Source organism: Macrotis lagotis, chromosome 1 (assembly GCF_037893015.1).
Source record: "Macrotis lagotis isolate mMagLag1 chromosome 1, bilby.v1.9.chrom.fasta, whole genome shotgun sequence".
Classification (NCBI taxonomy): domain Eukaryota; kingdom Metazoa; phylum Chordata; class Mammalia; order Peramelemorphia; family Peramelidae; genus Macrotis; species Macrotis lagotis.
Window position 1 is genome coordinate 431,380,221 of NC_133658.1, and position 13,510 is coordinate 431,393,730.

Genomic DNA, 13,510 nt, shown 5'->3' on the forward strand with positions numbered 1-13,510 from the left:
AGGGAGAGGAAACATTTGGAAAAGACAAAGCAGCATATAAGTGTATAGTATAGAGAAAGAACCCTGGCAGGAGGCCTTGGAAAACTTCTTCCACTCTCTGGGCCTCAGTTCCCTCAGTCTATAAATGGAAAGGTTTTGCTTGGTTCTCAGATTTCCCTTCTAGCCCTGACATCTTATAGGTCTATAATTCTAGAACAATTTTTTACTCTGACATTCCATAGTCTCTGTATGTGACTCCTTCCAACAATGTCAATTTATTCTCTTATGTTCTAAAGTACTTTCTTATCTTAGCATTCTGTGTTTGATGTTCTTTTATTCTGTGTTCTGTGTCTACTTATATGTAGAGATTTTCTCCCTCCCACCCTAGGATAGCAAATAATCTGACGTGCATGTACATTGTGTTCTATGTTCCAAGGCCCTGTTCAGCTCTGACGTTCTATGTTCTAGGATTCTAAGACCCCTTTCTACTCTGACGTTCCATGTTCTATATAAGGTTTCTTCTAGCTCTGATATTCTGTGTTGTGAGATTTTTTTTTTTTTTTTTTGGTTTTTGATTTTTGCAAGGTAGTGAGGTTAAGTGACTTGCCCAAGTCCACACAGCTAGGTAGTTTTAAGTGTCTGAGGCCAGATTTGAACTCAGGTCCTCCTGACTCCAGGGCCCGTACTCTACTACGCCATCTGTGACATTCTTTGTTGCTCTAAGGCCCTTACTTGTCCTGACATTCTTTGTTCTAGGTGTTCTTTACTCCCTCTTATTCAATATTGCTTCTCACAACTACCTGCTCAGCAAAAGATAGGAGATAGTCTGTGCTTTGTCCCATCTGCTCATCTACCTACAAGGCCTTGGCCTGGAGGGAGGAGAGAAGACCTCCCAGCATCCATAGGTACTGAATCTAAGCTTCACCAGAGAGCTGAGGTCAGCCAGATGGTAATCCTGGGCCCATAGAGCAGGAGATGTGTATGGTACTGGACCTGGCCCAGCCTCCTGCTGACTACAGTGATTGGCAGAGGAGGCTAATACTGAGAATACCTCCATTTTAGCACCTTAAAGTTTTTTTTTAAGTTTTTTTTTTTAAGTTTTTGCAAGGCAATGTAAGTGGCTTGCCCAAGGCCACATGGCTAGGTAATTATTAAGTGTCTGAGACCCAGGTACTCCTGACTCCAGGGCCAGTGCTTTATCCACTGTGCCACTTAACGGCCCCTTAGCACCTTAAAGTTTAACAACTGCTTTCATTCATTGCTCCCTGAAAGAGCAGGCTTCATCATAGCCATCCCAGAGGAAATCTGAACTGTGACCAGCCCTGCAGGCCCCTGAAGCAGAGGAGGCAGGACATTTACTGGCCAGCTGGCTCTTGTGGGGTCAGACGATCTTCAAGATCATCTGTTCCCAGATTTTATCCCCTCTTCCCTGGTCTTTATGAATTTATACAAATTATCCCCTGTTCTTCTAAAAGGCTCCCTTCTCAAAAGGGGAGTGTCTGTCTGTCTGTCTATCTGTCTGTCTCTCTCCCTTCAAGGCCTAGAAGTCTTTTTTTTTTAAATGTAGTTGAAGTTAATTGACTTAGCCAGGGTCACACAGCTTAATAAGTGTCTGAGGCCAGGTTCTACTGCCTCCAGGCTATCCACTGTGCCACCTAATTGCCCTGATATCATGAAGTCTTCCCAGATTTCCTCTCAACTGAAAATGACCCTTTCCACTTCAGAGTTTCCCTGAGCACTTTGCCTGGTTCTCCTTTGCCCTATCACATTCGAATTTAAATCAGATTTATCTGTGTATGCAATCTCTCCTATCAGATCATCACAGCCTTGTTCTTAAATCCATGGTCAAAGATAGATGTCTGTACAGGTAGGTGGAAAGATAGGCAAAAGAGATAATATTTTCATACTCTGTCCATACTCTCTGTCCCCCAGCATAGGACATAGAGAGGCACACTGCAGGTCATTTATGTCTCTGTCTTTCTATTTATCCAGGAGTGTGACACAATGAGAAGGTGATAGTTATATATTTCTCACAATTCTGCAAATAGTGTGTTGTGTATGTGTGTTTGTATTTATTCTCTCCTCCTGAGCTATGTAACTCAGTCTAACCAGGGAAGTTGTGTTTCTTACAAAGCAGTTTTAGTAAAAGCAGGTATGGCCTAGAAAGCCAGAAAAGATACTTATTAAAACAAAAAGAGGATGCTTAGATTGTTACAAAGGAAAGAATATGTCCTTGTTAGCAGAGCCATTTCAGTAGACCCAAGAATACTTGTACTTTCTTTATCATGTTAGCATTCCTTAGGGGCCTACTTCTGACTTTATCAAAAGGAGTTAACTTCCTTGGAATATTTAGATTCTTTGAGTTTTCTTTTGTAGCACTGCCAGAGAGATTTAGGTTTGAGGGGAGGGAGATATTGAAAGGGAGAGATCACATAGCAAAACAAAACAATAAAACAGACTGGCAAATACATAACAAAATAGAATGTTATGTTATTATTTAACAGATTACTTTTCATTCTTTCAATCCTTTTGATGGATAGGTAGGTAGGCAGAACATTTGTCAATTGTTTATTTTGTAATCAGCATTGTGCCAACAAATTAAAAAATGTAAGACATTATGGTTATGGCAAACCTAGGTAGCATAGTGAATAGAGCACCAGCCCTAGAGTCAGGAAGACCAGAATTCAAATCTGGCCTCAGACACTTAAATAGTTGTGTGATCCTGGGCAAGTCATTTAAATCCAAAGCCTTTTTTAAAAAAAAAAGACATATTACAGATGCCTATCTTAAGTGATGAATTGGGAGGGGGAAGGCCAAGAGGGTACTCTAGGGCTGGGAAATCAGGGACCTTAGAAATCACCTAGTCTACCCTTCTCATCTATTTATTATAAACTTAATGTCAACAAACACAAATCCACAAACAAGAACCAAACTGGGCAAACTTTTACTATTTGTAGTTTGGTTTGACAAATGTGAAAATTAATTTAAAAATATCTATTTATATCATATTCACAAATTATATTTTTGATGCAGCAAACACTTCTCAGCAAACACCCACCAAAAAATCTTTTGCAAAGAACATTCCAAGAAAAGTGGTTAGTTTATTGATTGCTCATAGAAGGGATGTCTTCTTTAATTTTGAGAATGTACTACAAACGTTGATCATTGTAATCCATAAAAGAAGAGACTGAGTGTTGTAGTGGATAGAGCACTGAACTTAGAATTAGTGCTGGATCAAATAATTCTAATAATAATAAATCTAAATAAACAATAATATACTTGAATAGTAATCCAAATAATTAACTATGTGAATCTAAGCAAGTCAACTGTGCCTCTGTTTACTCATCTTTAAAATGAGGTTAGACTTGATGACCACTCATATCACTTCCAATTCTAAAGCTATTTTCCTCTCATCTAGAGTTGAAAAAAAGCCTCCTATGCCATTGAATCTACCCCCTTGGGGGAGACCTGAGGCTCAGGGACATATGGGATTTAAATTTTCTGGAGTCAGTGTTCTTTACATTGTACCTTACTTCCCTGAATTTTATTATCTCTTCACATAAAATATATACATATATATATATAGATAGATATATAAATATATATATATGTATAATAAATATTGTTCCTTCACTCTTGTTTCATTTTCCCAAGTTTCTCTGAATTCTTATTGTTTGTGTTTCTTGGCATGGTAATATTCCATAGCATTCCTATACCATCATTCCTTTAACTCTTCCTCAGTTGTTTGGCACATTTTTGTTTCTAGTTTATGTTATTACAGATGCAATAAACATTTTTTTATATAAAGATAAGAAAATATGTGCACGAGTCTCTTCATGTTGTCAGTAATCTCCTTGTGATATATAATCCCAGTAGTAGATGTTCTGGGTCAAAGGATATGAACAATTTAGTAACTTTTCTTGCATAATTTCAAATTGTTCCTTAAGACTGTTGAACCAATACTTAGTTCCACCAGCATGAAATTAGTGTGCCCGTCTTCTCAGAGCCCTTTTGAACCCTTCTTTCTTCTTCTTTTATTAGCATTAGTGATAGTTATTTTTATTAATAAAGACATTAAAGTTACATATAGATTTTTATGTATTGTTAGTGAGAAGCAATAGGGTGTAGAGATACTGTAGAGGAAAAGCAGCTCTAGATCACAGGAATGAATCAATCCGGAGGCATTTGTTAGCACATATTATGTTATAGCTACTATGCTAAGTGTGGGAGATAGAAAATAAATGCAAAAAAGTCTCTACTCTCAAGAAGCTTCCTTTCTAAAGTGAAAACAATCGCTACTTTAATGGAGATACATAAGGCAGGTAGAAGGTGGATCCAGCAGTGCTGGATGGGAAGGCACTTGTAGTTGGGGGGCACCAGGAAAGACCTCTCTCCTGCATAAGGGAACTTTTGACCTGATTTTAAAAAAAAAATTTTTTTCTGTAAAAACATTTATAATCAAGGAAAGCAAATTCTCAAATTGACTTCATCCCCAAATGCGTCTCATTTTGCACCCCTACACCAACTCTTCTCTTGTCAGGTCAAAAGCGTGGTATTGGTATTCTTTTAGCATCTTTTCACATTTGATGGATGTGAAGCATTAACTTTAGGGCTGGTTTTTAATTGGAATTTGTCTGATTATTTGTGCTTTTGAACATTTTTAGGTTATTATTAATAGTATTTTTTTCTTTGAAAATTGCCCACATGTCTGGACTGTTTATCCTTTGGGGAGGAGAGCTTAATTGTGATAGTGTTAATTCTCTATAGATTTTGAATGTCAGACTTTTATCAGAATAATTTAATGCAAAGGTTTTTCCTCTGTGTATCTTCTTTTGTTTTTTGCTGCACTGATTTTTTTTTTGAGCAAAAGCTAAAAAAATTTATATACTTAAAGATTTTTGACTCTCATGACCCTGTGTCTGGCAAGGAATTTTAGTTTAGTTCCTCAAGCATTTGTTAAGCAGCTGGGGATACAAGCAGATTAACAAAATAATACCTGCCCTCAAGGTGCTTATATTTTCCCAGGGGGAAACTACATATATAAAGATAAGAAAATATAAAATAAAAACAAAAAGTGTAAGAGAAGAACTAAAAAAATCAAACAAGGGAAATCAGCAAAGGCCTCTTGTTGGAGATGGCTTTTGAACTGATCCTTGAAGGGTTTCCAATAGGGAGAGATGAGAAAGGAGAATATGGGGAGCAACCTGCACAAATACATGAAGATAGGTCGTAGAATATCAAATATAGGAATAGTAGGTAGGCTGGTTTAGCTGGAACTTCAGGTTCATAAAGTAGGAGTGATGTGCAATCAGTCTATAGCCATATTGTAGAAGGCATCAAATGTCAGAAGAATTTACATTTTATTCTAAAAGCAATAGGGAATTAGTGAAGCTTGTTTTCTTTTTGTTTGTTTGTTTTTGGCTAGGTAAATAGGATTAAGTGGCTTGCCCAAGGCTACACAGCTAGGTAATTATTAAGTGTCTGAGGATGGATTTGAACTCAGGTACTCCTGACTCCAGGGCTGGTGCTCTATCCATTGCGCCACCTAGCTGCCCCCCAGGGAAGCTTCTTGAAAGGAGGAGTAACCTGTTTTGAGAATGAGTAGATGAGGAGAGGCTGGAGGCTGGAGGATTTTGAAATCCTCCAGGTAAGAGGTGATGAAGCACTAAACTATAGTGGTGGCTATGTAAGAAGAGAAGAGGAATGGTATTGGAGAGATAATAATAATAATGATTGTAGCTAATATTTATTTAATTTTAACTGTAGCCAGGCATTGTACTAGGTCCTTTACAATTATTATCTCCATTTTATAGATATGAAAATGAGACAAATAGAGATTAAGTCACTTGCCCAAGGTCACACAGATAGTGTCTGAGTTTGAATTTGAACTCAGGTCTTTTTGGCTCCAAACCCAGTGCTCTATCCATCAACAAGCCCTGATAACTTCTTTCCTCTTAATATCTTTTTCTTCTAGGGGTTTACTAAACTTTTTGTGTAATATTAATTAATGATATTGGTCTGTAATTCTTTTTCTCTGATTTATCCTTACCTGTTTATTAAGACTCCAACTCATTCCTTTTTTGATTCACACCTCCAGTAAAAATGTACTACATTGGACCATTCACATTCTTTTAACTTCTTTACCCTTCATTTCAAAGTCTTCCTTGGCTCTTCAGTCTCCCTCACTCCTAATACTCAGTCATTTGGAGGGCAGCTAGCTGGCACAGTGAAGTTAGTAAGGCATAGATTCAAATCTGACCTCAGACACTCAAAAGCCAGATGATTTTGGGTAAATCACTTAACCTTTTTCTCAATATCCACAACAATGAAATGGTCAGAGTAGCTCTTGCCTCCCAAGGTTGTGATGAAGATCAGATGAGATATTTGTAAAAAGCACTTAGCATAGAGTCACTTCTGATACGTAGTAAACATTATATAAATGCTAGGAGTATTATTATATCCAAATATTGTGTATATATCCTCCACAAAAGGTCTAATATCTGTCTCACTTTGGCAATCCATCTCACTTCTTAGCACATCCGCTCTAATTCAGGCTCTTATCACCTCCCTTGAATTTTGTAACAACCCCTTCATTGCTCTCCCTCTTCACTTTTCTAGTCACTTTGTTGCTGGAGAAATTGGTGTCACCAATAAAGATTGAGAGCTGTTGAAAGTGAAAGAATTCATTACCAGTCCTGAGTTGAAATGGCTCAGGATTTATTTCACAAGCCTGCAAAATTTATAGATTAAAACCTTATTTTGAAGAGACAGAAAACTATTGGTCAGCATTGTGAGGAAAGGGTCAATAACAAAAGACTAGGCAATATGTCTGAGGGAAAGAGACAAAGGAGAGTAGCCAGGAGACATGGCTGGGCCAAGACTCCAGTGGAGGCCTCTGTGGAGCAAAGGGCTGAACTACAAAGTTTTAGGAGCGTGAGGGAGGAAAGAAAAGAGGCCATAGTTCTCTAGTGACCAAGGCCAGAAGCATGTGGTTCTAGCTTAGAGAAAGAATGTGGTTATCTTGACAGGGGGCATAGGTCCCCTGACTTAAATGCATTTCCATAGTGGGTTGGATAAGGTTGGTGCTTGGGGAGTGGTTTAGCGCCTGACTCCAGGTATTCTCCAATATGCGTGCCACAGGGGTGGTCCTCCAAGTTGGGGCCATGCACTGGTCTTTCCTGTCCCAAAGTGGGTGACCTTTAAGTCCAACACATCATTTCCTGTGGGTTAAGATGATAGTTGCATCTGCATGTAATCTAGCATCTAGCTTGATTTACCAGAGGGAGCATGGTCAAGGTCAAAAGTGATCGTCAAGAGGATAACAGTTCAGACAGGATTTTAATAGTGCAAAAGCTTACAAAATTTGTTTCCAATTACAATATTTCCTATACCTATAATTCCCTGCATCAACTTCACTTTTCAGATCATCTACCACAGAGCTGCCAATGAAATATTCCTAAAGCATAATTCTAACCCTGTTGTTTTCCTGCTTAAGAAGCTCCATTGCCTCCCTATTTCCTCTCATATACAATACAGGTTCCTCTTTTGGAAGAGTTAAATCTCAGGGCAGCTAGGTGGCACAATGGATAGAGCTATAGAGTTGGGCCTGGAATCAGGAAGACTTGAGTTCAAATCCAGCCTCAGAAACTTACTAGCTTACAAGTCACTTAACCTCATTTGTCTCTGTTTCCTCATCTTTAAAATAAGTTGGAGGACATGGCAAACCACTCAAGTGTCTTTGCCAAGAAAGAATCCCAAATAGGATTGTGAAGACTGAAAAATATCAAACAAATTTTAATTCCTGGTTTGAAGCCCTTGACAACCTGACTCCAGCCCACTTTTTCCTAGACACGCTATACATTTATTCCCTTTCATGCACTCTACAAACCAGCCCAGTCATTCAATTCTTCATATATTCTCAGAGTAAATCCATAACATAAAGCACAAACTAATTATGTTAAAATAAAGATGATTTTTTCCCCCATTCAATTTCACTGATCTCCAGAAATCTATCCATGGATCTTAGGTCAAGAAACCTCCACTCTAAGATTTTTGTCTAATTAGCTCCTTTCCATATGAATGACAGTACGAGAATGTCACTCCTCTCAGTATTTGGATCTTGGAAAGAGACTCCAGCCTTGGGTAGTTCAGAACCCAAGCAATATGAGTGTTTTCCAGCTTTGATCACTGCCCCCAAAACTTAGAGAAGGTGTTTTTCCTGCCCCCCCCACAATCCCCTGAGATTAAATGGGGAGACACTGGCTTTTGTATCTTAATCCTTCTCTTTTCTTTCTCTCTACTCCAGGGCCTCCCACTGCTTTAGTTCTGGGACACATGAGCTCTCAAAAACATCCCCTCCATGCTCACACACTCTTCAACGTGAGGTTGCTTAGTCACCAGTAATTGCAGTATCAGAACCAGAAGATCTGAACTTTTAAAGCTGGATATAGGAACTTCAGGTGTTTCTAAAGGAAGAAACTTAAAATCATTTATAAAAGATGACTGCACTGTGGTCCTAGGTTGGGAGAAAGGAGAACCAGGAGCTGCCCTAAGGTTTATGGGTCTCTAGTCTATGGAGTCCTTATAGAGGAAGCTGGATGGAAGACCCCTTTTAGGATGATCACAGAGGGGATTCCTGCTCAATTACTGGTTAAACTCAATGACATTTGGGCCCTTCTCAGCTCTAAAGTTTATGATTTCTTCTACTTATGCCACCAAAGGCCACATCTTTTGTCCCTTGGCCTCAGTTTCCTCTGCAGAAAAACTGAGGAGTTAATCAAAGGTGATCACTTCCTTCTTCTTTGCTCTGAAATTCTCTATTCCCTGCTTATGCTGTCAAAATAACAAACTCCCATTTCTAAGGCAGTTTAAGAAGTATAGCATAGGCTCCTAAACCATGCCACAGGGCTTCTGACTTCCAGGCTTCAGACCTTGCTCCCCTTCTTACCCCCTTATTCCCAGGGTGATGTTTTCCTACCACCTTATTAAAAACCTTTTCTGAACCCCTTACCATGGAAGGAATTATGGAAAAAAGCCCTGAATCCTTTCCTCTCCTGTCTCCTGGGGCAGCAGCTGAAGAGCTGAGGAATGTCTCCACCCCCTCCCTTCCATCTTTCTATTTTCCTGGTAGGGAGTTTTTTTACTTCACCAAAGGAATTCATTCCCTAAAATGTTGCAGCAACTGGTAGCTGAGCTGGGGATTAGAGGAAGAGTGGTGAGAGACACCAAGGCTGCTTCCAGAAAAGATTATAGAACCTAGACATGGTTCCCTTGGGGGCAGAGGGTATAGAGAAGCAGGTGCTGTTGGAGTGGGGATGGAATGTACATCACCCCACTTCCCCAATCCCACCTGTGCTCCAGACAAATTTGAACCTCAAGAGCAACAACTGGGATATATAGCCCTGGATTTCAGTCTCTTGATCTCCTGAAAGTAGGGATTATGGATACAGTTTGTCTGGTTTATTTCTTCCTATGGGTTCCTGTCTGCATTTTGCACTGTTCTCCTTGGGGAGGAATTATCTTTCCCCCTAAGTCTGCTCTCTCCCCTGCCTTCACTGTTTTACCATCTTTCCCCCTAAATCTGCTCTCTCCCTTGCCTTCACTGTTTTGCCATCTTTTCCTCTCCCTTCCATGTTCACAACTTTGGGGTTATCTTTAATTCTCCCCACTCTGACTACCCATATGTGGCCATTTGTGGGAGAAAGTGTCCTTTACTGGGCAACGTGTTCTGGCCTGGGGAGAGGAGGGCTGTCTCTTCTTCCTATCTTCCCTTCTCCCTTTTCTACTATACCTTCTGACTTTGTACTCTTCTCCTCTCCCCCCTCCCTTGCCTCTTCCCTCTATTTCTTAACTTCTTTTTTCTCCTTTCCCTTATATCAAGAAATCTCCATTTTTTTTTCCTCTCTCAACCTCCTCTTCTATATAGGGAGAGAGGTGATCACCAGGGTAACAGGGGAAGAAGCCAAACATGATTTTCTCTCCCTTCTCCCAGCCCAGAGCTTGCTTTAGAGAACACCAAACATCTCTGACCCTTTTCTTTGTGGCCTGACTCAGGGCCAGGAAGCATGTGTGAATGAAGAGGTGAGAGAGGGGTACAGGGAGAAAATTAACAAAGACTCTTAGCTCCACTGTCTTCCTGGGTTCACAGAGTTCTCCTCATAGAACTTAGGTTCTGAGATTGGTAAGATCTTCCCACTCCCCCTCCATAATCCTTGCCTAAATTACTTTTCCCTGGTAAAGGATTTTCTTTTTTATTTATTTTGTATTTTTTTTTTCCAATTACAAGTAAAGATAGTTTTCAACATTCATCCTTTTGCAAGCTTTAAAGTTCCACATAAGAGATCTTCTAACACTGATTTGGCCCTTGAGATCTGAGTCCTGTTCCCAGGGAGCTTCCTATTTGGAGGATACTAAAGGGAAAAAACTTAACCCTATTTGCTTTATTTGCTTTGCAAAAACCTAAAAAACAAAACAAAACTAGGGGAGACTTATATATGCCAACCATTAACTACAAGAAACGTCTCAATCCTTGATTCATTCAATAGACCTTTTCAACACTTATTGTGGACAAATGATTGATATAGTCACTAGGTTCTGGGGGGAGGAAGGATCAAGAAGGCTCCCCAGAGTGGATCAAAGTAAAGCTGAGTTGGATTTGAGGTGGTGGTGGTGGATCTGCCCTTCTCTCAAAGGCAAAATGAATCTCTTCAGATATATCCTTGCCTCTTATGACCACTCTATGCTCTGAGTTATACTTTTCTGCTAAGTGACACAAGGTTGGCTCAGCTGGCTATGTCCTTGTACCAGGTGAACAAGGCCCAAAGGAGTGCCTTCTAATAGGATGTGTGGTGTGGCAATTAACCAGCATAAAGTCAAGTTTCTTTGTGTACTTTACATGGACAAGAAGGCATGCCTTCTCAGTGTGAGAAAGTAGAGGCTCAGGGACAGGGTTTGGAGAGGGGATTCTTGTGCCTCCACACACAAAAAATTCCTTTGCTTGGGAGAAGCTCTTCAACCCCTTATCTTGCACCTAAATCTCCTTTACTGTCTTCCCGACAGACTTTGCTGGAACATTTCCAGTCACCCTGACTGGGAAATTCACTCTCCCAGGAGAGGGCTGGAATCTTGGACAGCTCTGATCCTTTTGTTAGAATCTTCTTACTCCTGATTCTGCTTCTCTTGGAGCTTCATGGAAGGCTTAAGTATGGTGTAGCAGAAAAAACACTGGATTTAATGGTAGAGCATCTAGATTTGAATCCTGTCTCTGTAACTTAAATATCCTTCCAACCACAAGTAAATCTCTTAACTTCCTTGACAGTCAGTTTTCTGAGAGACTTGAACTAGATGATCTGTAAGTTTCTTTTTAACTTTAAATCTTTAAATCTTTTAAATCTTTAAATCTCTTCCCTATAGAGATCAAACACAGATCCTTTCATGAAGAGAGCCCTATGATTGGGGATTCTGTTTACATTCCCTGGGACTTGGGGTACCCAGGGAAGGTGGGGAGGGGAAGCAATAAAGACAGAAAGGACTTGGGGAAGAATTGCTTCTCTATTGACAGTTTCAACTCATCCCTTCCAAATGCAGATACTAATGATCTAGCTGGCCTTGGTGTCCAGAGCCAAATATAGTTAGATGATTTAAAAAAAGGTGACTCCTTGATTCTTAGAGTTGAAACAGAATTCATGACCATCTGGTCCAGCCCTAGGCTGCTTTACTGTTGACATAGGAAGAAACAGTTTCAGGAAGGGGGAGGGATCTAGCCTCAGGTCACACGGCAATTTAAGGGCAAAACTTTTGTTTTTGTTTTTGTTTTTTTGGCAAGGCCATGGGGATAAGTGATTTGCCAGAGGTCACATATCTAGGCAGTTATTAGGTGTCAGGTCATATTTGAACTCAGGTCTTCCTGACTCCAGGGCCTGTACTCTATCCACTTCCCCACCAAGCCAACCCCCCTGGGCAGAACTCTTAAACACCAACCTAATTATCTCAGCTCTCAAGCCAGTGCTCAAAGATCTCAGAATCATAGATCTAGTATCTGAAAGGATTTCAACAGGCATCTAGTCCAACACCCTCATTCTACTGCTGGGGAAACTGAGACCTCAGGAGGCAGAGTCTTGCTTAAAGTCACACATCATCTGAAGTGATATTTTAACCCACAATTTTGGACTCCAGGATCAACTAAGACCCTGACCAACATAATTCATTGATAGATGAACACTAGTTCATCTGGAATTAAATCAGATGACCCTAAAGCTTCCTCTCCTGCTTTCCCATATGTTCCAGCCCTAAATCCTATGACTAAGATTAGGACTGCATTTAGTCAAGGGAAGATAATAACATTTCTGTTTTATATGTGTTTTCCCTCCCACTTCTTCCCTTTCCTTTTGTTCCCTTTACCCCTACCCCTAATCTTTCTCTCCTCTACTCACCCACTTCCCCCTAGGTGGTCGCCTTTGCTCTTTCTCACCCTGCATCGAGCAAGTCCAGAGGACCTGCCAGGCCCTGGCTGAGCATGGGTTCATCGAAGTCACCACCCTGGAAATCCTACTACGAGAGTACAATGTTCGGACTGCTAACTTGCCCTTGCCAGATCTGGGTGGAGCCCTGGACCCCTTGCCTGTCCTGGGCGAGGCGCAGTTTAAGATTGGGGTGCCCTTGAAGGAGACTGTGGGCCACACTGGCTATCTGACCTTTGCCAGCAAGAGTTTGTTTTGATGCTGCTGATCTGGAGAGGGAGGAGGCTGGGAGATGGAGGGAAGGGGGGCTGGGATGTGTGGAGTCACCTAATTTTCTTTCCTTGGTCAGAGAATGCCTTATATAGTCAGGCCTGCCAGGCCTGGGCTTTTGTAGAAACGCCACTCAGCAGCCTGCACCCCGGGTTTTGGAAACCAGGCAAGGAATCTGGCCAAGTCCTATCTAGGGTGTTTACTTTGCATCTTTTCACTCATCCCCACCCTCTTTCTTGAACTCCTCCACCATCCCTCCACCCCCACTTCCCTCCCCCCAACCCTGTGGCCTGGATTAAATTTATTTAGATTTGGGAGATGTTTTCTACTACCATCCCCCTCATCCCACTCTAGGCTCATTTCTTTGAGTTTTTATTTTTGTTTTAAAAGATAAGAAATTGTCCCTCCCACCAGCCCTGCCACTACCCTCCCTTTCACATCCCTCTGTGGATGCTCTGTCCCAAGGAACAAGGGAGCCCTGAGGTTGATTCAGAAAAGCACAAGATTTAAAGTTCACTCCCTACTCTGTTATTCCATCATTTGTACAATCTGGTCAAGTGACTTCCCCTCTCTAGATCTTAGTTTACTCACTATCAAAAGCCCTTTCTAACCCTAAATTCTGAGATTCTAAAAGATCCTGGGTGGCTAGTAAGGTTGGGTGGCCTCTGGGCATTAGGGAATGAGGAGGTGGGGAGAAAGTAGAATATCTCTCTACCCCCCCCCCACACACACACACACATACCCCATCCACACTCTAAGCCTGGCTTTGAGGATTGGGTTCCAGCTGTTCTCTGGAGCAAAAG

At 40.9% G+C, this 13,510-nt stretch overlaps 1 protein-coding gene across 2 annotated transcripts in view; it reads left to right on the top strand.

Annotated features, from left to right (window-relative positions):
- Positions 1 to 13,021, top strand: part of TRMT61A (tRNA methyltransferase 61A) — a 38,036-nt gene extending 25,015 nt beyond the window's left edge. For both annotated transcript variants that reach the window (XM_074213178.1, XM_074213179.1), the window contains exon 4: positions 12,425 to 13,021. In XM_074213178.1, the coding sequence (XP_074069279.1) occupies positions 12,425 to 12,696 (272 nt within the window). In that variant the 3' untranslated portion in view covers positions 12,697 to 13,021. The remainder of the gene's footprint in view (positions 1 to 12,424) is intronic.
- The last annotated feature ends 489 nt before the right edge of the window (positions 13,022 to 13,510 follow it).